General features: G+C 40.5%; 2 protein-coding genes across 8 annotated transcripts in view; one reads left to right on the top strand and one right to left on the bottom strand.

Annotated features, from left to right (window-relative positions):
* The window catches only part of LOC131973746 (adhesion G protein-coupled receptor L1-like), an 85,611-nt gene that overhangs the window by 23,300 nt on the left and 36,860 nt on the right, over positions 1 to 25,451 (top strand). For 3 of the 7 annotated variants that reach the window (XM_059335848.1, XM_059335840.1, XM_059335810.1), the window contains 17 exons: positions 307 to 410; positions 588 to 773; positions 883 to 921; positions 1,606 to 1,786; positions 1,883 to 2,005; positions 3,058 to 3,275; positions 3,376 to 3,549; positions 4,822 to 5,034; positions 5,126 to 5,346; positions 6,104 to 6,170; positions 6,298 to 6,386; positions 7,618 to 7,786; positions 8,609 to 8,758; positions 8,850 to 8,946; positions 9,031 to 9,141; positions 10,339 to 10,362; positions 10,679 to 13,594. In XM_059335848.1, coding sequence (XP_059191831.1) covers positions 307 to 410; positions 588 to 773; positions 883 to 921; positions 1,606 to 1,786; positions 1,883 to 2,005; positions 3,058 to 3,275; positions 3,376 to 3,549; positions 4,822 to 5,034; positions 5,126 to 5,346; positions 6,104 to 6,170; positions 6,298 to 6,386; positions 7,618 to 7,786; positions 8,609 to 8,758; positions 8,850 to 8,946; positions 9,031 to 9,141; positions 10,339 to 10,362; positions 10,679 to 12,654 — 4,142 coding nt within the window. In that variant the 3' untranslated portion in view covers positions 12,655 to 13,594. Of the gene's footprint in view, positions 1 to 306; positions 411 to 587; positions 774 to 882; positions 922 to 1,605; positions 1,787 to 1,882; positions 2,006 to 3,057; positions 3,276 to 3,375; positions 3,550 to 4,821; positions 5,035 to 5,125; positions 5,347 to 6,103; positions 6,171 to 6,297; positions 6,387 to 7,617; positions 7,787 to 8,608; positions 8,759 to 8,849; positions 8,947 to 9,030; positions 9,142 to 10,338; positions 10,363 to 10,678; positions 13,595 to 25,451 lie in introns of those variants that run through there. The other 4 variants (XM_059335833.1, XM_059335856.1, XR_009394586.1 and 1 more) reach the window with 3 other exon arrangements.
* On the bottom strand, positions 16,129 to 24,256 carry LOC131973816 (phospholipid phosphatase 3-like). The gene is made up of 6 exons (XM_059335910.1): positions 23,735 to 24,256; positions 20,460 to 20,617; positions 19,571 to 19,857; positions 18,508 to 18,565; positions 16,472 to 16,648; positions 16,129 to 16,375 (listed from the first exon to the last, which is right to left on the bottom strand). Exons 1-6 carry the CDS (start codon positions 23,940 to 23,942, stop codon positions 16,277 to 16,279), a joined length of 987 nt encoding a protein of 328 aa, XP_059191893.1. The 5' UTR covers positions 23,943 to 24,256; the 3' UTR covers positions 16,129 to 16,276.

Here is a 25,451-nt window from a genome sequence, read left to right as displayed (position 1 = left end):
TCACAAAACAAAAATTTATCTATACACATATATTGTGAATATCAAAACATGTACGTATTGTAAATATTACTATTCTTATTTATTATGAACTTCAATTATTCTGTTAATAACAAAAAACTGCATTTAGCTCATACAGAAAGAAAGAAAGAAAGAAAGAAAGAAAGAAAGAAAGAAAGAAAGAAAGAAAGAAAAGTTTTTATGCATGTAAAACCATGGGAGAAACAGAAGTGACAAAGCACCTCAGTTTGTGTAAAATGATTTCCTTTCTCTCTCTAACAGTCTGTGTCACCCTGTCTGTCTCTGCAGGTATCGCTTCCTATCAATGCATGCAATCTCCGGTGGGCTGGAGCTCCAGAGGGCCCGACCTTTCCAACTGCACCTCTCCCTGGGTCAGCCAAATTGCACAGAAGGTTAGTCACACACACACACACACACACACACACACACACACGCACACGCACACACACACACACACACACACACACACACACACACACGCTGTGCAAATGCCCTAAAGCCAGTCAGCAAGCAGTTCTCTCTTAAATGTCAAAATATTTGACATTACAAACACCCCCGCCTCTCTCCAGATTAAGAGTGGAGAGAATGCAGCCAACATCGCCGGGGAATTGGTCAACCTGACCCGGGGGCGGATCTATGCCGGTGATGTGAGCATGTCCGTCAGGCTAATTGAACAGCTATTGGACATTCTGGACTCCCAGCTGCAGGCCTTGAGACCAGCCAATAAAGAGTCAGCAGCACGCAATTACAACAAGGTAAATTGTTCCTGTCGCCAGAGTAGAAGTGTACTTGACCTTTCCTGGAAATGAGAGTGGAAATGTCAGTGATGATGACTCTAACAATAGATGTTTTTATTCTCTTCAGCTGCAGAAAAGAGAACGCACATGCAGAGCTTATGTTCAGGTAAGACAGACACACAAATAGACAGACAGACAGACAGACAGATATGTCGCTCATGATCAGGGGCAATTTATCGCACGCATATTTGCTTCTTAGTGCATGTTGAAATTTTCAAATTGTCTTTAAATTTGTGAACTTTCGCAATTTGCATGATGCCATCATAAAAGTCAATCAGTGTTGAAATTCTCCTGCATAGCATTGCCCTGATCGAGCCAAACTCCATTAAAAAAACAAGCATGTTAAAAGTTGTTTGTTTGTCGTCTTGCAGACAAAACAGACAAAAAAACATGAATTCAAACTTTTTAAACATCCCCTTCACTTTTGATCTGTTTATTGCAGTCATATCACAGCAAAAATAGGTTGATATTGGTTTCATAGTGCTGTAGTAGCGCTGTAGCGGCAATCATTCAGATGCATTTTCCATGAAGGTGGTGAAATTCACCGGGCTGTGTGCACCTCCGGATGATGCTATAAATTCAGATATGATAGCGTTTGGTTTATATATAATATGGGGCTTCAACAGGTACAAAGCAGCAGTAGTGGCTATTTTGGCCACGGTTGATGAGGGAAAGAAATGGTTTCACACGCGACAGGTCAAATGATCTTGTGGGCAAACTTGAGGCAGAAATTGACTTTGCGTTTGATGTGAACACATCATAAGAATAAAACTCTCTTTCTCTCCATCAGGCGGTCGTTCAGACAGTTGATAACCTGTTGGGTCCTGAGGCTCTGGTTTCCTGGGCGGACATGAGCAGTGTTGACCAGTCCCGCTCAGCATCACTACTATTAGACGCGGTAGAAAAAGGAGCGTTTCTATTAGCTAACAATCTCTATGAAGGCCGATTCAGCGACAGGGCGCCAAATGTTGGTAAGTGGTCTCTCTCTTTCTTCCTTGTTGACAGTACACGCAGTGGAGATTACCAGCTCCTCTAAAGCTATCGTGTCTGATCCTGTTTGTGCACAGATCTGGAGGTGTATGTGTTAAATACAGAGGCAGACATACAGGACCTGACGTTCCCTCACTCCTACGACAGCGACAGCATCTTGCAGATCTCAGCGCTGGCTCTGCTGCAGTACAGCAACAACGGTCTGTGACACACACCAAAACTAATCAACATTTATACAGTGACAGCTCAGTATTATAAAATATATAGCCTGGGTGGGTAAACCGTACAGGTACATCTAAAAAAAATTAGAATATTGTGAAAAAGTTCAATATTTTTTGTCAATTATTTCAAAAAGTGAAACTTGTTTATTGTATGGATTCATTACACAGAGAGTGAAATATTTCAAGCCTGTATTTCTTGTAATTTTGATGATATTGTCTTACAAAACACAAAACTCAGTGTCTCAGAAAATTAGAATATTACATAAGATCAATTAAAAAAGGATATTTTACACACAAATGTCTGGCTTCTGAAAAGTATGTTCATTTCTATATACTCAATACTTGGTTGGGCTCCTTTTGCATGAATTTCTGCATTTATACGGCGTGGCATGGAGGAGATCAGATAGACTGGGGGGGTTGGGGTTCAAGTCAGCAGCCAGTCCAGCCCAGTAACAGCATGGTCATTGAACCAGCTTTTGGTACCTTTGCCAGTGTGGGCAGGTACCAGGTTCTGCTGGAAAATGAAATCAGCATCTCCAAAGAGCTTGTGGAAGCATGAAGACTCTAAAATGTCCTGCTAGATGGCTGCTATGTTGACAGTGGACCAACAGCAGCAGAGGACATGGCCCCAAATCACCACTGATTCCGATATTGAACTTTTTCACAATATTCTAATTTTCTGAGACACTGAGTTTTCATTATCTCTAAGCCAGAATCATCAACATTACAAGAAAAACAGGCTTGAAATATTTCACTCTATGTGTAATGAATCTATAAAATATACAAGTTTCACTTTCTGAAATGATTGACAAATATATTGAACTTTTTCATGATAATCAAATTTTTTGAGATGTACTTGTATAAAATATATAGCCTGGGTGGGTAAACCATAGTTGGCACAATTAACGGGCTGTGGAAGTAGCTTTTCTCCACATTGTAAAATGAAGAATTAAAAAAAAAAAAAAAAAAAAAAGAAGAAGAACTGTCTCATGTTAACTGTGTTCTTGACTTTGTCCCCTTTTCCTCTGCAGGCCAGGTGAAGCTGGTCCTCTCTCTGTATAAGAACCTGGGCTCCTTCCTGACCACCCAGAACTCGACTCTGCGACTCGGACTGGGGCTGAGCCAGGGGTCAGAGTCCAGGCGGAGAAGCCTGGTGGTCAACTCCCACGTCATCTCCGCCTCTGTACACAGAGGATCCAACAGAGTGTACCTCTCCGAGCCGGTGATCTTTACTCTCAGGCATCTGCAGGTCTGTTGCATTAATGTTTAGAACGAGTAAATTATTTTTGTGCAGCATTGGTCACTAAGTATCCTTCATGTTTTGTTCTCATTTCTTTTTGCCTCCACAGCTGGAGAACCACTTTGGCCCCAACTGCTCTTTCTGGAACGGCACAGGGGTTTCTGGGAGTGGCAGGTGGTCTACACAGGGCTGCCGCCTGTTACACACCAACAACACACACACTACCTGCGCTTGCAACCACCTGTCCAGCTATGCCGTCCTCATGACGTATCAGCAACCTGCTGTAAGTAACCCACGGCATGAAAACAACAAGTTACTGCGTTTATTTCACTTTCACTGCAGGCGGAGAGCAGATTTAAGGCTACAGTACTTGCTTAATTGGCAGCCTTTTCTCATACATTATAGACGTACGGTGACAACAGAGCCCAACCAACTTTTAAGGCTGATTCTGATTTTAGAAGAGAATTCATAAAGTACTAATATGAGGGCAGATATCGTCAATTTTTTAACTGGAATGAAAATAAACCTTTTCTATGTGGATTGTGCGCCAATATGACGATGCTGCTTTTTTAAACAAATAGCTTTATTAGAAAGAAAATTTGAAAGTATTTCTCATTACACATAATTCTAAATCATATATACAGTGTGATACATTCACAAACAAGACTAAATACAATTTTGTCTAGTCAGTCAATTGCTGATCATTTACATAAATAATAAATAAGAATTAAAATAAATCGCTGAACAAACATCAGTGTATTTTCAGTATCAGTCAATAGTTGATCTTTAATAAATAATAAAAAGAAATAACTGTATGAGAATGAATTTTCTATATTAAATGTAAAAAAAGGATTTCATTCGGCGCATACATATATGCTGATACCGATAGATACAGGTTATGTCTGTGATAGCCGATTAATAAAACTGTCAGGCTCTAAATGACAGTGCAGCAAAATGTAGCAATCTCACTCACTGGATGCTACACTGACTCCTCAGTATGTTCACAAATATTAAACCAGTATTCATGCAACCATGCATTGATCATTCACGCATGAAAGAATGTCCCGTGTTACATATTATTACTGCCTCTCATCCTTTTTTTAGTTGGCCAGGTGCCAAACTTGAACATCATAAATCCAGCTCCATCCTCGACTCACAAAGGCTTCTTGACTCCACCTTTATGCACCCATTTGCTGCAGCGCAGTTGGACTTCACCCCCACCGTGCACTCCAAAGTGTTGTTTAAAAATCAAGCGCAGAGGGGGTGATAATTGTGGGTTGTAGCTGTAAGAGAGGGAGACAGAGTGATAAATGCTGCAGGCTATTTTGTCCTGCCATGAAATTGAATTAAGTGTTTCTCTGCAAGATGTTCTCTTTGTTGGGTGTGATTTTATTCATTTGAATAGATGTTATGTAACACACGGGGACGCACAACCAGAGGCGCTCTACACCACAAAATACATCCACAAACCGGCATCTGCACCTGTTCTACCTGCATACATGAATTATTTACAATCAGATGAATAATCTCTGCATGTATCTCTTATCTCTATCAGTTTGGGGTCGGGGTAGAAGAGCTTCTCGTCTATGTGGTTTCCTGGGTCGGCATCTCTGTAGCACTAGTGTGTTTGGCCACCTGCCTTACCACGCTGTGCTGCCAGGGGGCGCCCTGGCACACAGACCACAGCACCATCCACTGCAACCTTTGGGCCAACCTGCTCATCACTGAACTGCTCTTCCTTGTTGGTGCCAACAAGACACAATACACAGTGAGTGCATGGACATTTCTGTAGTGTTTTTAAACTCTTGCTTAAGGTGGCATTTTGAGAAATATCCCTTGTTCTCTATGTGAATTTGCAGGTTGTGTGCTCCATCATTGCTGGCTTGCTGCACTTCTCGCTGCTCTCAGTGTTTTGCTGGTTGTGCCTGGAGGGGGTGGAGCTGTACTTGCTGCAGCGGGAGGTATTTGAGGGACGTAACTCCAGGAGGAAGTATTTCTACCTGTGTGGTTACTCTATTCCTGGGCTGGTGGTGGCCGTCTCCGCAGCCATAGACTTCAGAGGCTACGGCTCAAAGACTGCGTGAGTTGACCAATATAAGTGTCAGTCTTAGACATGGGAAACTGATAAGATTCCTTTGATAGCAATGCCATTATCATTTATGCTTTATGGTCCAATTCTTTATTGATCTGATCAATTTGAAATGGAGAAGTAGGTTTTTTCACAGCTTTTAATTATCTTTATTATCACTGTTTTATTATCTCTGAGGCTGAACACAAAATTAAAACAGTAGAAAAAATGCATTTATCAAGTGACTCAGGGCTGCAAAAGCTTCACTGTTACTAACTAAAATGGGAAAAATGCGAAGGAAATTTGTACAGCATTCTTTTTTTATTGTGGTTTTCTCGGTCAAATCCATGTAAAAAAAGGATCGAACAATTTGAAACCGTTTTTTAATCACTTTTCTGTTTATAGTTCAATTATAAATACATATATTCTGTTGGATAAAATATTCATAAGTAAAGCTTAATATAGAAAAATTGAATGAATAAATTGTATATATATATGTATGTATGTATTCAAAATCTAATACAAAACATAACAAACACAACAAGTCAATTGAATTCAGCAATAAAATAATTAGCTTGATAGTACTGATATGTTCATTTTCTCCGAAGTGCTTAAACATAAATTCACATTTTTATTTTTATGACAGGTGCCTGACTGACTTTATTGTTTTGGAGCTTCTTATTTTACGGATTTGTTTGTGTATTTAATCTGTGTTTTTTCTTTGTGTGTGTATGTGTGTGTGTGTGGGTGGGTTGATGGGTGGGTGTAGATGCTGGCTGAGAACAGACAATTACTTCATCTGGAGTTTCCTCGGACCTGTTGGTGTCATCATTACGGTGAGAGTTTGTGCATCTTTTACAGAAATCTTTTTATACATTTTTAGATATGTTTAATCATCACGTTGAGTTGTTGCTAATGAAAACATGTTGAACAGTGTTTGCTGTTTGTCATTTTTGGCCTCAGTTAAACCTGGTTGTCCTGGTGATGACCTTACATAAGATGCACAGCACCGCTGCTTTGAAGCCAGACTCCAGTCGTCATGACAACCTGAGGTAAGTACAGTGTTGCATTCTGATGTGTTGTATGTGATTATGTGCAGAGCTCATTGTGTTTCACAGCTCCGGCTCCAATCACACACACACACACACACACACACACACACACACACACGCACAGTCATTTGAAAAATATAATCAACCTCAACATAAACTTAAACAAGCTGATTAAAACAAACTTTATCTATGTTTTCCTTCGATCCAATTGTATGTTTATTTTTGTAATAAGATTAATATTTTCATAGTTTTTGTTTAATGCTGTACTGTGGCCAAAACTGCATTAAACTGGATATAACAATTGAAAGAAAACTCTAAAAATTAGTTTGCAAATGAATGTTGTTGAGCTGCAGGCAGTCTGCCACAGATTATAGATTTGTCGTTAATTAAGATTTTTTAGTCACATACTTTCTGAGAGCAAACATGAAACAGATTAAATACGGTGAAGCGCTAACATTTTGTTAAACTGCAACATTTTGAATAGTCTCAAGACAAACATTCACAGCTTTTTGAAGATTAGAATAAAATGCATCACAGCTGCATTAACTGAATGTTCTTTGCATACTTTGCATTTTGAGTAAGTAAAGGTCAAACCTTGGCTACGCTGTAACAACGAAAAAAGCGAGGGGGGTTAGGAAAAAAGAGAACTTTAAAAAAGTGGTTATTCACCTACATTTGTCAGACTGCACATTTAATTGTTCTAATTCAGTTTCTAATTGCTGGTTCCATTCTGATATATGTGTGCCAGCTCTTGTTGAACTTGATAGATATTAGTTTAACACACCAACCCTTTTTTTTCCCCTGCCCTGTAAAGTAAAATAAAGTTAGATCTACTTCCTTTCATTCTAACAGATTTACAGGTGCATCTCAATAAATTAGAAGATCAATCATAGAAAAGTTTATTTATGACAGTAATTCAATTCAATTCAAAAAGTAGATTTTTTTTAAATTTCTTCTAATTATAATGATTATGGCTTACAATTAATGAAGACCTAAAATTCAGTGTCTCAAAAAAAATTTAATATTACAAAAGACCAATTTTAAAAAGTATGTTTAATATGGAAATGTTGGCCTCTGAAAAGTATGTCCATCTATATGACTCAGTACTTGGTTGGGGCTATTTGACTTGAACTACTGGAAATGGACTTTTCCATCATATTCTAATGTGTTGAGATGCAACTGTAGGTGAACTGTGTTTGAACCCAGAATGATAATAAACTGTGATTTCCAGGGCGTGGGCGGTGGGCTCCCTGACGCTGCTCTTCCTGCAGAGCGTCACCTGGTCCTCAGGCCTGATGTTCCTGTGTGCTCCGTCGCTCCTCCTGGCTTACCTCTTCTCCTCCCTCAACACCGCCCAGGGCCTCCTCATCACCATACTGCACTGCACCCTCGCCCGGAAGGTCCGTCTCTGTCTTCATGTGTCATTATGTAATTGCAAGACTCCTCAGAATTTGTGACTAACCAGATACAGTCATGGAAAAAATTATAAGACCACCTTTGTTTTCTCCTTGCTTTCTTGTTCATTTAATGTCTGTTACAACTAAAGGTAGATTTTTTAACAAAAAAATTGCCTATAACAGTTTCATTTAAGAGCGGATATCTAGACCAGGGATATCTAGACCAGGGATAGAGGCCCTTACCCTCACTTGAAGTGGCCCTCAGTACAACTACATGTATTTGAGCATTAATTCTTTAAAGTGCAGTGTAAAAATGCACAAAATTACATCTTGCATTAATGTTGGTCTGCTGTTCTTGCATTGAAAAAAAAGAAATCACAGTAAGAGCTTATTTTTCATTTGCTTTTGTATTCATATTTATAATGTTATACATGCATTTGAGCATGAAATATGTTAAGTTACTGCACTGTAAACATATTTAAAATTTCAGTTTCATCATATCTGGTGAAGTGCACGGTCCTATATGTTGCTCTTTGGTAGTGTCGATTAAAAAATTGTGGCCCCCTCCAGCATTTAAGTTGCCCATCCCTGATCTAGACATTTTCCATGGTTTTCTTGATAATAACCAAAATCATTGTTAAAAAAACATGGAAAATGTCTAGATATCAGCTATTAAATTAAACTCTTATAAGTTATTTTTGGTGTTATCATTATATTTGTCCAAACAAATGTACCTTTAGTTGTACCAGGCATTAAAATGAACAAGAAATTGAAGAAAACAAGGGTCTAATAATTTTTTTCTGTGTGTTTGAATATTGCGTGTAGGGTCAAAAGGACTACGGCCGATGCCTGCGCCTCTCGCAGTGCTGCGCCACTTCCTCTTCCAGCTCTCCGGACTCGGTGAAGGGTGCTGCCCTGCGCTCCAACAGCCGATACACCAGCAGCCAGAGTCGGAGAGCTACTGCCAACAGACAGGTGCACTACAACACACTGCACCTCTGAGTCTCTTTGTCTCCCTTTCTCTGTCCGAGCCAGTTTGACCTTGTGCGGAATATTTCTGTTCCAGAGTCGAATCAGGAGGATGTGGAACGACACTGTTCGCAGGCAGACTGAATCGTCCTTCATCGCTGCAGACGTGAACAACACACCCACTCTTAACCGAGGTGAGGATCTTTTCTTTTGAATGTCAGCCTTGTCCCTTCTGTTGTTCGAGAATGTCATATTTGTTTTTCTCCCTTTCGCCTCAGCTGCTTTGGGGAACCACTTCCTTACTAATCCGGTGTTGCAGACTCATGCTGGAGCCTCTCCTTATGACACGATGCTGGCACAGGGATACAACCAACCCTTCACCTCCACAGGTACATCTCATCACATTATATGATTCTGATGAAGTTTGTGTCCACACAGCTTTCTCACTCTCCCTCTTTATGTTGCTATATTTTACTGTCTTCGCAGTACTGTCCAAAACTCTTATGCCATAATTAAAAAAAAAAAATCTTTGTAAGGCTGCTCCCTCCATTTTCTTAATTGAAAGGTGTATAGCATCAACTGTCAAGGAGGTTTAATGTGATGTTCTTTTTGACACAGTATTTGACACATTTTGTCAACTTGCTTGTAATTTATAATGACAAGAGCTCAATATAAACCATGATTTTTTTAGGGCAGGATATATGTGGATATCAATATTGAAGAGTTCTTGAAAATAATTTCCACTTAAATTAGTGTCATTTAATATTTGTGACCATGAAATTTACAGAGCAAATAATAAGAATGTTGTTTTTTTTTAAAACTGCTACAAGTGGAAGTCTAAATCAAAAGTTACATCATAAAAAAACTATTAATCAAATCAAATCAAATCAATTTTATTTATATAGCCCAAAATCACAAATCACAGATTTGCCTCAAAGGGCTTCACAGACTGTACATGGTACGACACCCTCTGTCCTTAGACCCTCACATCGGCCAGGGAAAAACTCCTTTAAAAAACCCTTTTAGCAGGGGAAAAAGAAGAAGAAACCTCAGGGAGAGCGACAGAGGAGGGATCCATCTCCCAGGATTAATTGTTTTCTGATATCATAAAGTCTGCAATGATACAATTTCTATTCAATTCAATTTGGTGTCTGTGATCAATAAATCAGTTACATTTATATCAACTCACGACAAAGCAGCTAAAATATGATTTCCAAGCATTTTAATTAAAAACAATCTATTATTTTTATTAATACATTTTAATTTGCATGGATGGTAGTGGATCCTTGATCAATAAATCAATCCAACTCAATGTAGCATTACACCCCTAATATCTCTGATAAGATAATACTGGCCAGTAATATTATGTGACATTCTCACAATGTCCCTGAGTGGCCTCAGACTTTTGCCCAGTACAGTTATCATTTTTTCTGTTTCTGTATTGAATGTTTGGAATTAAAAACTGAAATGCTTTTCTTTTATACCCATGTGTTGTGTTGTTTTTTAGTTTTTGACCTTGAAATGTTTGTCTTTTAAATGTTTTTTGACACTTTCCCTCTCTGTCTCTCTGTCTTAACGTGGACCAGTAGGAACCTTCAGAAACAAGCAGAGTATGAGCTCTCCTTTATTGTGCTCACTCGAATCATTGAGCGCCACTTCCTTGTGCAATTCATAGACGATCTGTGCAACATTTGCACACAGTAATTCTTCATAGACCATGAAGACATAACATACATCTCTCCCATGTGGCCACATAACTGAACATTTCATCAAGTTATTCTGTTAATATTCAAATCTTGCTGCTGAAGCCACACCTTCAGTCGAACCCTAAACTCTGCTCATTCATTCATACGTTCATTTATGTAAATCTCTTTATGCTAAATTTTCCCTGTTCATTTATTGTCATCTTCCTGTTTCGTCCAACAGAGGGTGTTGTGTCCCAGAGCCAGGAGTCCTGTGGGTTGGACAGTGTGTGTCTCAATGGAGGCTACACCCCCAATACCTTCACCCTGCACGGTCTGGGAACCACACCCGGGTCCCGAGCTGGAGTGGTGGGCAGCACTGACCTTCTGCGGGAGGGAGGAGTCGGGATAGGAGGTGATGACATTTCCCCGGCCCTCCTCACCCCCCACGGGGCCGCAGACCTGAGCGGCAGCGCCGGAATGCGTCGTAACCTGTCTGATGCAGCAGCGCTTGAAAAGATGATCATCTCGGAGCTGGTGCAGAGCAACCTGCGGCCCTCAGTCGCCATGCCTGTTCCTCCCGAGCGCTACGGAAGCCTGGCGAGGCCTCATCACCACGACAGGGCAGCTCTCACGCACACTGCCACTTTGACGCGACACGCACAGCCGCCCCAAGAGGGCTGGGCTGCCACCATGCAGCCAAACACACGGCACAACGCACAAGAGGGCTGGGCGCATACGCGTCACCTCACACAGGACGCTGAGACACATTCCGCAACTCGTGGACAAGATCACGCCACGACGCCACGCTTACAGGATGGCTGGTCACACTCCAGAGTTTCTGGAGACTCAGAGTCCCGTGAGCTGCTTAAAGACGGGGACAAGTCATTGCAAGGCACTCTGAGTCGCCGCGGGCTGCAGGACAGGCAGCAAGCGCGCCCTCCTGATGTTCAGGCACGGCCCTACTCCACCCTCAGCCGCACACCTGGGACTCTGTCCCGCCACCGCGGCACAGTGGAGCCCAACGGAGGGACAGACAGAGACAGAGAGAGGGACAGGGAGCGTTACCGGGACAGGCCCCTCCCGCCTCCTCCTCCCCCTCCCCCACAGGAGTCTGAGCCCCTGTACAAGGCTCTGGAGGAGCCGCTGCTGATGAAACAGAGGGAGGCAGCCGCAGAGGCATGGAGAGGCGGACAGGACAGAGAGAAGGACGAGACATTTCTCTTAAAAAGAGATGAAATGATGGACGAATGGAGGGGAGGAACCGAGAGAGGGAGGGACGAGTCTTTCTCCTCTCAGGGGAGAGACGGAGAGATGGACGAATGGAGAGCTGGAATGGAGAGAGGGAGGGAGGAATCTCATCTGCTGGAGAAGAGAGGTGGAAGGATGGAGGTGTGGCGGGGAGAGAACGACCAGGAAGAGACTTTTATAACTCAGAAGAAAGATTTTGGGATTGACGGATGGAGAGGCGGCATGGACAGAGAGAAAGATGAATCCTTGTTTTTAAAGGACAGAGATGGATGGAGAGCAGGGATGGAGAGAGAGAATGAGAAACAGAAGGATAGAGCGCTGGATGTGTGGAGGGGAGGGATGGATATCGACAGGGAGGAATCCTTCCTGTTCGACAGTAAAGATGGCGGCCTCGACGGGAGGAAAAGAGGGAAAGAAAGAGGGTCTCTTCGGTTCCACGGCGAACGAGAAGATTCTGACAGCTTTGCTCTGCCTTTGACCCCGGACCTTGACCTCGACACTGACTCCTCACCGATCTACGCCCGGGATTCGAACCCCTCCCCGCTCTACCCCGGTGACCGGCGCTCACCTCCGCTCAGCATCTTCCCCCGGAGCTCTCCCCCGACCAATATCTTCGCTCCTCGAGACACTAACTCACCTCCAAACAATCTCTACTCCCGCCACTCCCCCCAGGTGTACAGCCGAAGCAGCTCCCCTCCTCGCTTCTACACCCGCACGTCCCCTCCGACCCTCTCCTACCCCGACAGCAGCCCTGAAGGTCCAGAAGAAGTCAGCCCCACCGGCCAGCCGCAGCGGCCTGCCCTGGAGCTGCCCTACAGCCTCGGCCGACCCCCGCTGGGCCCGCGACCCAATCACCTGCAAACCTTCTACCAGCCCCCGCCGCTGGCATCCAATGGAGAGGCAGCGTACACACCAGAGCCCGCCTCGGAGGGAGACGATGGACAGATGCAGCGGGTGACGAGCCTGTGACTAGGGCGGTGGTGATCGGGGCATAGAAACCAGGGATGAGGAAAAAGATGGTTATACTAACAGATAACGGTCAAACTGATGGAAATGATGATGATTAAGAGGAAAATTATGACAGATAATGAAGGTAATGATGATGACAGTGACGGCTCCTCCCTGCTTCTATCTCCCGTTCACCACGAGATTTCCCCCCTTTTCATGTTTTGTTACTTTTCTATGACTGTGATCCATTTATAACTCTTCCTCCTGCACTTCCTCTCCTTATCCTCTCTTTCCTGAAACCCTGTTGTGTCTTTCCCGTCTCATTGGTGCTTATCCTTATTGGCCCATCGTCTAAGTTTCTATCGGTTCGTCGGCTGGGTGTTGCCCTTCCCTGTAGCAAGCAAACAGTGTGTCAAAGAAGCACTTGTGTGTTGCCAAAAAATCCTTTCAAAGAACATGTGCATGACTTTATAGTGGCTTTACAAGGCTACATACTGTAGGAGGAAAGTGTGTGTGAGCGCGTGTGTGAGAGTAGCTTGATGAGCATGCGTGTGTGTAAGGTTGAGTGTGTAAGTGAGTGAGTGTGTGTGAGTGTGTGTATATACATCATTCTTGTATAATTAATGTATCACAGTGAAGCATTTTATCAATATCAACTGGGGGGCCTCTTACACACACATCCCCTCCTCCTGATTTTGAACTCTTGACCAATCCCATTTCACATCAAGACCAAAACCTCCACCCCTCCTGCCGCCACTCCCTCCACCTGCCACAAACTGTCGGTGATGGGACTTTTTGCCATGGAGTTTGTCAAAGCAACAGAACTGTTGACTCCAGCGCCAGAGATCATATGAAACCTCAGAACTTTTCTGCAACCCCCTGAGATCCTTGTACATATCGACCTCAAGTGTTCTGATTGTCTTGTATTGCTATTGAAGTTCAAGTAAACATGTGAAATAAATGTTACTGTCTTTCTCTTTGTGTGGATGTACAGAGAGAGGGAGGGGTTTTAGAAAAACGAGAAGGATCTCTGCAGTGGGAAAAGAGGGGGTGGTGTTGATGCATATAATGGAGAGAAAGACTGAATCAGACAAATAAAAATATGAAAAAAATACTGTTACAGACAGTGGTTGAATGTAACTAACTACATTTACTCAAATACTGTATGTAAGGTACTTCCCACAAATATCACATGGCTTACTTCTCTACATTTATCTACAGCTGGTTATTTGTAAATTGTATATACTATATAGCATTTATTAAATGTAAAATATTAACCCTGTATAAAGTGTCTAAAATTAGCTCCACATAAAACAGCTACATTGAAACATTGAAATGATTCATAAAGTGGAACTTTGATATTTTTCAACATATATTATTTACATATATATTACTAACATACCGGTATACTATTTTCCCATTTGTTTGCAAGTCCTCAAACCCATTAAGAGCAAATTTAAGCAAAAACAAAGACAAAACCAACCATCTCTCTCGCCATTGACTTTGTATTGAAAGATGGAGCCTAATTGACAATTTTGTCCGCTACAAAAAAAAAGAAAAATGGTCAAAAGCTGCTGTGTAGACTTTACTACCAACAGGTTAAAGAACCAGAATTAAGTTTTTATAAGCTGCCGAATCGAAAAACAAACTTTTAAGAGGACAAAAGTGGATACAGACATATACAGATGTGAGAGATCAGCAGTTACAATGGGGAAAACTTCGATTCTGAAACTTTAACATTAAGCTAGCGGACAAAACTGTCAAGGAGGCGCCTTCTTTCAATACAAGTAAATGAAGAGTGATACCTTACAACCACATAGGTTGTTTGTTCCGAACCTTTATACGAACCACGGGAGCGTCTCCTGAATGAATGCCCTACTGGTTGCAGGAGATCGACAAGGTACAAGTACGTGGTTAACATTGTGAAAAGGTCACAGTTTGGTTAGGTTTAGGCAACAAAACTACAGTATTGGTAAGGTTTAGGAAAAAAAATTGCAGTTTGGCTGAAAATAATAACTGTGAGGTTATTATACGTCTGTATGTCAGTACATGGCATAAATACACACAACGTAGAATGTGACGTTACGTTTGTTTCATACAGTTTAAATAGCTCAACATTGTTAACTCAACATTTAAATAATACATGAACATCAATCTCCTGGGTCAAAGTCCTGTGTTTGTTTGAGCGACCCACCACACCTCCCACCCATCGACCTGAAACGGATTTTATCAGTCTTTACTGTATACTGTTTTGCTACCATCATTATGTCTACAGCCACTAGAGGTCGACGCCCAACAGTAAGAATAAAGAGTTCATAACAAGCTTCTTGTTTTAAAGACTGATAGTGTTTTTTGAGGTGAGGACCGTCTGTTTTTATTTCGAAGTAACTTACAGGGACCACATCTTTTTTAATTGGTTCAGTATTGAATCAGAATGCTGCAACAGGTGGACACAAAAAGCTGCAGAGTAATCCTCTGGGACAATTAATTTAAATAAATATTTTATCATCAGTCGTGATTCAGTTGATATTTTGCACCTGCTTCTGGCTTATTGAGTAATTATTTTCCTGTTATCTTGCCATGCTTTCTATGTACTGATGACAGCAACATATTAACTTTAGCTAATAAACAGTTAGCCTCCCGCCGCTCTGTCTGCAGCTGCTCTCTGCACCGTCAGAACTGCATTTATCTTTAGGAAATGTGCTTTGGTATACGATTTTTTTGTCTCCTTTTGGCTTGCAGTAAAATTTTTGAAAGATTATGCAATTACATCTAAAATGTGTATGCAGGGAATGTCACAAACTTAAATAGACAATGATTTTAAAAAATCACATTTATCTTTAATTATATGTGTGCTCTTGAAGTGGTAAGTAGTCTAGCAACATATATTAGCATTATAAAAAAAACATGGATTATATCTATAGTGAAGACATTCTCATTGTCATTCTCACATTAATAAACAATGTATGCAACAAGCTGCACACACAAGGACGGACACATCCTACCACATCTAAACAGTACAACACATGTCATGAGTTGCTTTGTCGCTATTTCTGCTTTCCTTCAACACCATTACATTCACTGGGTTTATGTAAAAAAAACAGACAACTACAGTACAACATATGTTACATGTTTGTATAAAATATATTACATCCTACATAACAAATTATTACAAAGTGGTAATTAATAATACTAAAATGAAAATCAAAAAAAGTGCTTTTACAGAATCATTCGAGTCGTACAAAATCTGTATATATTTACAGGTGACGTGTAGAGTGGTAGTGGTTTCTGTGTTCAGGTTTCAGTCATCTGACAGGTAAGTATCACATGTGAAGCTAAGGTCAGTCACAAGGACAGAAGGTCGAGTGCTCCGGCTGCTAACACCACAGCAGCCACTACCAGCACCCTGCTTCTTCCTTTCTCCCAGTTCATGGTTTGTCTTTTGAGCCACATACAGTATCTCACAAGCTCTACTCTCTCTCTCTCTCTCTCTCTCTCTCTCTCTTACTCTTTCCCAGTACTGAGGTATGTGGTTTGACTTCACAGGAAATGGTCTCACATTCTTCAAATCTCTTGTCTATCCAAGCTAGACTACAGGCAGCAGGTGGATGTTGGTACATGCAGGGGTTGGTGGAGGTGAGGTTTAGCAGACAGTGTGGTGGGGCGACAACGGGCTGTCCAGGGTCTCAGTCGGAGACAGATCTGAACTCGAGCTTTTGAACATGGACGAGATGTGGAATGCCTGGTAAAAACACATAAACACATCTTTAGATTTTAACCGACGCTGACATGTGGGCACGCACCGGTGCACAAAAACAAGCAAGAGAGGTATACTGACCACCCAGTAAGCAGTGAGGGCTCCTTGTATGTAGCCTGTTACCACGTCGGAGGGGTGGTGCCTGTAGTCTGAGATGCGGGTCAGACCTGTGTAGACTGCCAGCAGCACCAGGAAGAACTGCAGCGCCGGCCTCAGCAGCCGAGCCCCACGCCATGTCAACCGCGCCTGCAGGTAAAACTACATGACAAATGAAGAACGTTGCGTTATTTAGTGCATAGAACAATAAGATCATCATCTGTTACTGTAAATAATAACCAAGATGTTTACCTGTGACTTTATTCATTAATTAATGGGTATTTGAACATTAGGGAAACTCAATTCTAAGACCAATTCAATATAAAGTTGCATCTCAATAAGAAGAATATCATAGAAAAGTTTATTTATGTCAGTAATTCAATTAAAAAAGTGGAAATAACACATTATATAGACCCATTACGCACAGGATGAAACATTGTATGACTTAATGTATTCAAGTTATTCTAATTATAATGATTATGGCTTACATTTAATGAAGACCTAAAATTCAGTGTCTCAAAAAAAGAATAATATTACAAAAGACCAATTTTAAAAAGTATGTTTAATATGGAAATGTTGGCCTCTGAAAAGTATGTCAATCTATATGCACTCAATACTTGGTTGGGGCTATTTGACTTGAACTACTGGATAATGGACTTTTCCATCATATTCTAATGTATTGAGAATCACCTGTAGATCCCCAAAAGAATAGAAAGGAATACCCAGATTAGCCTAAAGATTAACAACTGCATTGTCAATTACATTTAAAAGAAGATTCATTTTTTAACCCAAATCCTGATCTTTCCCCTAACCTTAACTAAGTAGTCTTGTTGCCTAAACTTTACTTAGTAGTTCCACAATGTTAACCTGATGTTTTAATCAAACAGCCACAAATTATAGTGACATATTCGTCACCTTTATGTAATACACTCATGGAAAAAATAATTAGACCACCCTTGTTTTCCCCTTGCCTTTTTGTTCATTTAATGCCTGGTACAACTAAAGGTACATTTGTTTGGACAAATATAATGATGAGTTTATGATGAAGAGTTCAATTTAAGAGCTGATATCTAGCCATTTTCCATGGTTTTCTTGATAATGATTTTGGTTATTATTAAGAAAAGCATGGAAAATGGCTAGATATCACCTAGCCATTTTCCATTTTCGTTCTTATTGTTATATTTGTTCAAACAAATGTATCTTTAGTTGTACCAGGCATTAAAATGAAAGAAATTGAAGAAAACAATGGTCTAATATTTTTTTCCATGACTGTATATCACACTTACCCATTCATGAGAATGCAATCTTTAAATACTGAGTATTAAGTGACAATGAACGAGAGGTCTAATGCACGAACGCAGGATGACAATATAGACACATTTTCCCTCCAGATTCATGAGCTGTGGTGCATCAAATAAAGTGCGAAATTCTGTGCACTCGATGAAGCTTCTGAGATCTCACATTATGTTGGAAACAGAGATAAACAGTCCTGTTGGTGCATTCGTCATGCCTTGTTTTTCATTTTCCCTTTTCACCCAAGCAAGCCGAGGTTGCCCACACACACAAGATGGCACACACATTAATATGCTGTATGCATACATGTACATATGCAGGCACTTGCACAGGGACACACATAGGCTGCCATAAACACATATAAATGCAGGAGCTTGCTCACACACACACTCACACACAATAGAGGAGAGCAGTGAGGCGGTGAGGCGAGGTCACACTCCTCCCACAGCAGAACAAAGCTGTCTCTGTTTGTCCCATTTCTCCTTTCAGTCCTTCTCTTTCTCCCTCTCCTCTTTCATTCCCTCACTTTCTGCTGCTAACTGGACTGATGATGGCTCCCTGTTTCATTCATTCTTTCTCTGCATTTTATGGAGAGATGGTAATTGGAAATTGGAGAGACAGTAAATTGTGCTTGCCAGTGTTTGTGAAAGTGTGTGTGTGTGTGTGTGTGTGTGTGGGAGAAAGTGTGTGAAAGAGAGAGCAATAGATAGACAGATAGAAATACTCACTGCTAAATAGAGCATTGTGTACATCGCAAAGGAAGCGTGGCCAGAGAAGAAGGACTTCCTAAAAAAAATGAAGAAGTATTTAGAATAACACTGAACAAAAGCATTACAGGTGATTCTCAATACATTAGAATATGATGGAAAAGTCCATTTCCAGTAGTTCAAGTCAAATAGCCCCAACCAAGTATTGAGTCATATAGATGGACACGCTTTTCAGAGTCCAAGATTTCCATATTAAACATACTTTTAAAAATTGGTCTAATCAAATTCAAATTTTTTGAGACACAATTTTAGGTCTCCATTGAATGTAAGCCATAATCATTATAATTACAAGAAATTAAATAAATTAAAACACTGTACAGTAGCTGTACATTTACTCAAGTCCTGTACTGTACAGTACGATTACAGTTAACGAAGAAAAAGGGAAACTCAAGCTGCCGGTATTTAATTTTTCTAAAATGAATCACTGTATTTTAAGATGCACAATTTTTCAAATGCTATTTTATTTATTTTCTCTATTTTATGTTTAAATGCAGCCTTAATCTAATGAGAGAAAATAATAATAATATTATAATTTAATAGAATAATAATATTATAATTTAATAGAATAATAATATTATTATTATATGTATAGTTGTATGTACACATGTATACTTCAATGATTAGTGACAATAACTATTTTTGAATTGTACTTTGTTCAATTTAACAATAAGTTGCAGATGTTGATACAACTATGAGGCTACTTCAATATAACTGAGTAACTGTTTCATTATGTGTGTGATGGATCTATATAATGTGTTATTTCAAGTCAAGTCAAGTCAAATTTATTTATATAGCGCATTTACAGACGGCTGAGCCGCACCAAAGTGCTTCACATAAAAGTGCAAAAAGTGCAATAAAATACAGAATTGACAAAGGTAAAAAAGAAACAACAAAAAAATTCCACTTTTTGATTGAATTACTGACATAAATAAACTTTTCTATGATATTCTCATTTATTGAGAAGCACATATATATGTAAAAAGTGCAGAAACACACACACACACACACACACACACACACCTACCTGGCCTCTTCCTCCAGCCGGTGGTCAGGCTGGCGGCAGTTCACTGTTGCAATGTAGGTTCCAGGCGTGCAGTTAAGCGACGCATAGGTGACACCGCACACGGACAGGAAGTGCGGCCGCAGCCTCCCAACACTCAGCTTGGCCATGTTGGTGAGCGACTGGCCGACGCAGCAGCCGAACATGAAGCAGCCCAGTTCCTTGTACAGACAGGACACGTACAGGTTCCTGACAAAGGCCTTGGAGCTGACGCCTCTGAAACGAACCCGGTAACACTCCCCAAGGGCGATCTGGATCATCAGAACCATCACATTACATTGTGTACAATGAACAGTGGTGGAAGAAGTATTCAGATCCTTTATTTAAGTAAAAGTACTAATACAGCACTGTGAAATTACTCCACTACAAGTAAAAGTCCTGCATTCAAAACTCACTGAAATAAAAGTACAAAAGTATCAGCATCAAAATGTACTTAAAGTATCAAAAGTAAAAGTACTCATTATGCAGAATGGACCCACTTAGATTGTTTTATATGTTTTATATTTTCTTTTTATGTTGGATTATTATTATTGATGCATTTAATTTTTATCAGGACAGGGCTCATTTTGAATACTAAATATAATGTTATGAGGTTTAATTTAAAAAACAATGAGTCAAATCACTTTAAATATATTTGTATGTTAAATCTCTGCCTGAAAAGTAACTTAAGCTGTCAGCTAAGTAGAAGTATAAAGCTACATAAAAAGGAAATACTCAAGTAAAGTACAAGTATCTCAAAATTGTACTAACAGTGGACAGTACTTGAGTAAATGTACTTAGTTACATTCCACCACTGACAATGAATAATGGACTGACTGCCATGACAGGGTCGATCTGGACGATGTGTACTTACAGTGACGCCTGTGATGATGATACCGCCGGCGATGAGTAATTCGTCCGGTATGGCCTCTCGGTGCAGGTAGGGGTAGGTGATGCTGGGGTCCCCGCACATGAAACCTCTTCTGTAAGGACTCACTGCCTTCAGCTCACACGCAAAGAAAGGGATGGAAGCTGCAGAGGAAGAGAAAGGAGATAATTTGATATCCAAACAATCCCCAGTGGGAGTATTGACATTCCTTTTTGAGATGGGAAAGTGGGGAGGATGCGTGGGAGGAGAAAAGAGGAGCAAAACAAGAGGATGGGGATTAAAGAAAAATATTAAACATGTTCATCTGTCTTTGCAGATGTTAGTCATGTGACATTCAGGGTGTGGATTCCAAAGAACAAGGAGAAACATATTTTCTCCCAAATTCCATTTAATTTATGACATTATTAAAATGGAAAGAGGAAGCCAGCAAAAGTAGGAGATTGCGGTGGAAAGTTGGCTGACAGAACCATGGATTTCAGCCAGGAGTTTCCAGTTGGTGTCCCGTGTAAAAACAAAAGTGAAAGCTGCTTTGTAACAAGAGTACTTATGATGTTGTGTTTGTAACTAATGGACTTAATCCACAATCTTCTAGCTAAATCTTACCAAGTAGTTTTGTTGCCTGCACCCAACCAAGTAGTTTTTGTTTAAATTCACAACATTAACAAAGTGTTTAAAGCTGCAACTGTAATCCCGGAGAAAAAAATGTCTCAGTTTAGTTGTGGAGGATAAGGTTGTTATCTATACATATATGCAGACATGGGTAGGGTTGTCATTTCAAATTGACACATATGTCAAAAAAACACCTGTGGTCCTGCACCAAAACCAACACAATAATCTTTTCAATACTTTACTTTGAGTTAACTAAAAATGTTTTTCGACATTAGCCAGCATTTGGATGTATGACCTGCAAAATGTCATTCCTATCAGCCTCGACTTTTTTGTATATAGTGATAACTAGCATATTGTAGCATGCTTACACACTAAACTGAGATGTGACAATGGTTAATTACCTCCAAAACATCAGCAAGTTAACACCCTTATTGTGAGCATTATGAGCATGAAGCTTAAAGCACTGCTATGCTAAAGTACAGCTTCACAGGGTTGATAACATGGTGGCAGATTCATTTAACAAAAAATGGTATAAAACTGCCAAAAGCATGATTTAAATCTGACCAAATAAAAAAGTGTATGTGTTTGTTTTATCTCCAGTTTTCAATACTTGATAGATTTGGATGTCCGTACCACTAAAGGATTAATGTTGTATAGCTAGCACCAGTACAAATGTGATGCCCCAAGTTCTCTTCATCCCTGTCACACACCAAGAGACACACAGTAAGTATCTCCTTCATCACAGATGAAATAGTAAGGTGTAAAACTAAAAACAAAGATGATGCTAACACAAATTCCAGGCTATAATAAAACTGATGGGAAATACAATAAGGGTGGGAACCATGACTTTTTTTTCTGGAAAGCAGAGCTCAACAGAGAACCGACTTGAAATACATGCATGTGTGTGTGTGTGTGTGTGTGTGTGTGTGTGCATTTCTGTTGATGAGAAGAGAAAGGGGGGTTGTTTGTGACTTCAGCTCAACTCTTTCCTACAAAACAAAGAGCGAATGCCGCAGCAGACCAGAGCCCGAGCCAGCCTCACACTGTCTCTGTTTGTCTCGGGGAGTCCTTCCCCCTTTCTCTCTCCTATCTCTCTCTCTCTCTCTCTCTCTCTCTCTCTCTCTCTCTCTCTCTCTCTCTCTCTCTCTCACTCTCTGTTTTGCATGCCTGCACACACACAGTAGAGAGAGAGGGGAGAGAGAGGCTGAGAAAGAGAGACTCCCTTCCTTCTGCACATGTCCAATCTGTTGTTAATACAGACTACCTCTCCGTCCAGCTTCTTCCAATTAGCCGGCATTATATAACCTCCTCCTGTTACATATAGGGACCATGGGAGGGAGCAACAATTACAGTCATGTGCACACACACATGCACAGTGGATCGTGCATTTATTTATTTATACCAAATACAATTCCCCCTGGCCCGGCTCTACCCTGAGAACTGCAGGTTGTCATGGAAACTGCAGTATTCCCTGGGCAATGCACGAACCAGCTGGCACGCAGCGCTCAAGAGCGTGTGTGAGTGGAAAAAACAGATACATGTAGATGGAGAAGGAACTTGAAGAAGTTTTTCTCTACTAACAAACCTGGTGTTAATGTGCTGCTCATACTCTGCAGCCCCACATGCCTGAATAAAGCCACTACCTGACTTTGCTGACTAAATTAAAAAGGGAACAAAGTGAAACAGAACATGAAGTTCACCCTCACAAGATCACCTGTACAGGAAGGAATGATTACTTTAGAGGGAATTAGTAGTTCCCAAAAAGTTCATAATAAATGGCTATTGTATGAAGAAATGTGCAATAAATGGTGACTTGCATTTTTGATTAATATGTAATAATGTAAGGAAATAGTGTGAAATTACAAAAACATAAGGCTCACAATAGCAAGTTAATATTTTGTCCAACCAAAACTTCAAGACTGGATATTCAAAATTGAGATTTGATTAATTGTTTAATCAGTTTTTTATGCAAAAATGGCATAAAATGTTTTCAACCTCTCAGATATGGATATGTCCTTTTCTCTGTTAAACTGAACATCTTTGTTTTGGATTGAGAAAACAAACCCTGGACTTGCAATTTTTCACTATTTTCTGACCTTTTATAGACACAGATCGGGGAAATAATTGTCAGATTAACCAATAATAACAACAGTTGTTAGTTGTAGCCCTACAATGGATATTCAAATGTTCTATCACATGAGACAATAGAGCCGCAAATCGTCATAATTGAGAAACTGGGACCAGAGAACAAGTTGCAATTTTACTTAAAACAAATGACTAGTTCATTGTTTTCTACTGACTGACTTATTGATGATTTAACTTTTCATTTCAGGTCTAAAAATGCATAAAATATCCAGAAATATATGAGACCTGAAACCAGTACAGCCATTCAGTAAATCAGTGCAGGCATTTATTTAGCCACTTAGTTATACTCACACGGATTATGGATGGATGGATAAAATTACAGAGGCACATCACATCACCTCACACCAAACTGTTATTAACTCTCATATATGTAATAATGGCACTATTTTGTTGAGATGAAGGATAATGCACAGGTGTTTTTGTTCTATCAAGTTTACTCCCGAGTCTCTTTGTGCAGCAACAGACATTCAACAAGTAAAATGACACATGTCTATTTTGATATTTACCCAGAAAGAGGCAGAGGAGGTCTAACCCCACCAGAAGTTTTCTTTTGGATAAAGCCGGTCCAGTTATCTCTATGAGTTTCTTCCCGGTGCCGTTCTCCATCCCCATCCCTGCTGCGGCCAGGCTGCTCTTGTTGTCCGTCAGTTTGAGCTGGAGCTCCGCGCTGGAGACGGCCACACCGGCGCTCTGCGGCCCGAACTTATCCAACATGACAACTGGCTGCGGGCGGAAGCTCGGAGTAAAAAACTAGTTGGCATCAGAAAGTTGGGAGCGCCCTTGAACTACTCATGTGCAGAGCTGCGGAAAGACTGTGAGGAAGTCCACAGGTTGCCACAGTATTTATGATGCTCCCCACGGCACGTGTAGCCTCTTGGTCAAAGTACAGTGTCTTTTTTTACGCATTTTTAATTGAATCACAGAGTGTGCAGGGCTCGCCCTGACTCGTTGCAGGGCATCCGTCACCTGGAAGATATGTATGCGCCACAGTGAGCGGAAAACTCCAAGCTGGTTGCGCAATGAAAGATTCAGATCTCTCTCTCTCTCTCTCTCTCTCTCTCTCTCTCTCTCTCTCTCTCTCTCTCTCTCTCTCTCTCTCTCTCTCTCTCTCTCTCTCTCTCTCTCTGCCTTTTTAACAAGCAAGGTAACACATAATTAAGCTGTGACTTAACGTAGCGTAAGAGGAAGGGCATTAAATTCATGATGTGTGTCACGGTGACGGTCTTTAAGCTACATGGATGCATTCCGGGAGATGTTTCTCCATCACTATGATTCATTTTTACCTTTACTTTTTGTGATATAATAACTTCACTGTCCTGAGTTGACCTTGGAACAACTAGTGACCTAAATACTAAACTATTGTAGAATATAGTATAGGCTATTACACATTACACTTGTAGCCTACTGTTTTGATGAATCTGATTATTATCAGTAATTCTGAATCAAACTGATCTATTAATATAAATCTATAAACTGATCTATAAACCTTAAGCAAATTATTAAAGGAATAGTTTGACATTTGAGGAAGTAGGCTTATCTTGTCAGTTAGATGAGAACATCGATACCCATGAGTAATGTGAGTGATGTATTTATTTCCTGAGCCCACTAGATGGCACTCTCTGTTCGACAAAGAGTTGAAAACACAAATATTACATTAATAAATACAACTAATGTTCATGAAGCTTTATTTGGACTTCACTTCTCTACAGTAAAAATGACTAGAAAAGGGGGAAGCAGCTATCCTAGCTCTGTCCAAATTAAACAAAGTCTGCCAACAAGTTAAAATAAAGCTCTCGAACTTTAAACGGTTTTGTTTGTGTGTTTGTTTTATAAGAACAAAAACTGAAGTAATAAGAGGATTTTTTTTTTCAACCATGGGTCCAGCTATGTTGGTGTTTTTCTTGGCTTAACTTCCCGCAGTCTTCAATAATTGCCTGACAACTTCACAGTCAGTGTGTTTACATGCACAGTTTAATCGAGCTATGCTTAACATCGTGGCGTCTAACAAGACTTCTGTCCTTGTCCCAGTTTACATGCAACTGAGAAAATCAAATAACTGACGGGAACGTGTTCTCCTCCTCAACACTAGGTGGCGATATGCGTCTTTACATGCACTTCAGTTGTCCAGTTATAGTCAGATTAAGGCTATGATTTGTTTTTTTCAAGTGTGATGTAAACATACTGACAGCGCCCAGCCAAGAAATAACAAAAGGCATTTATTAC

The sequence above is a fragment of the Centropristis striata genome, chromosome 1 (genome assembly GCF_030273125.1).
Source record: "Centropristis striata isolate RG_2023a ecotype Rhode Island chromosome 1, C.striata_1.0, whole genome shotgun sequence".
NCBI classification, from domain to species: Eukaryota; Metazoa; Chordata; class Actinopteri; order Perciformes; family Serranidae; genus Centropristis; species Centropristis striata.
This window is presented reverse-complemented; position numbering and strand designations above follow the sequence as displayed.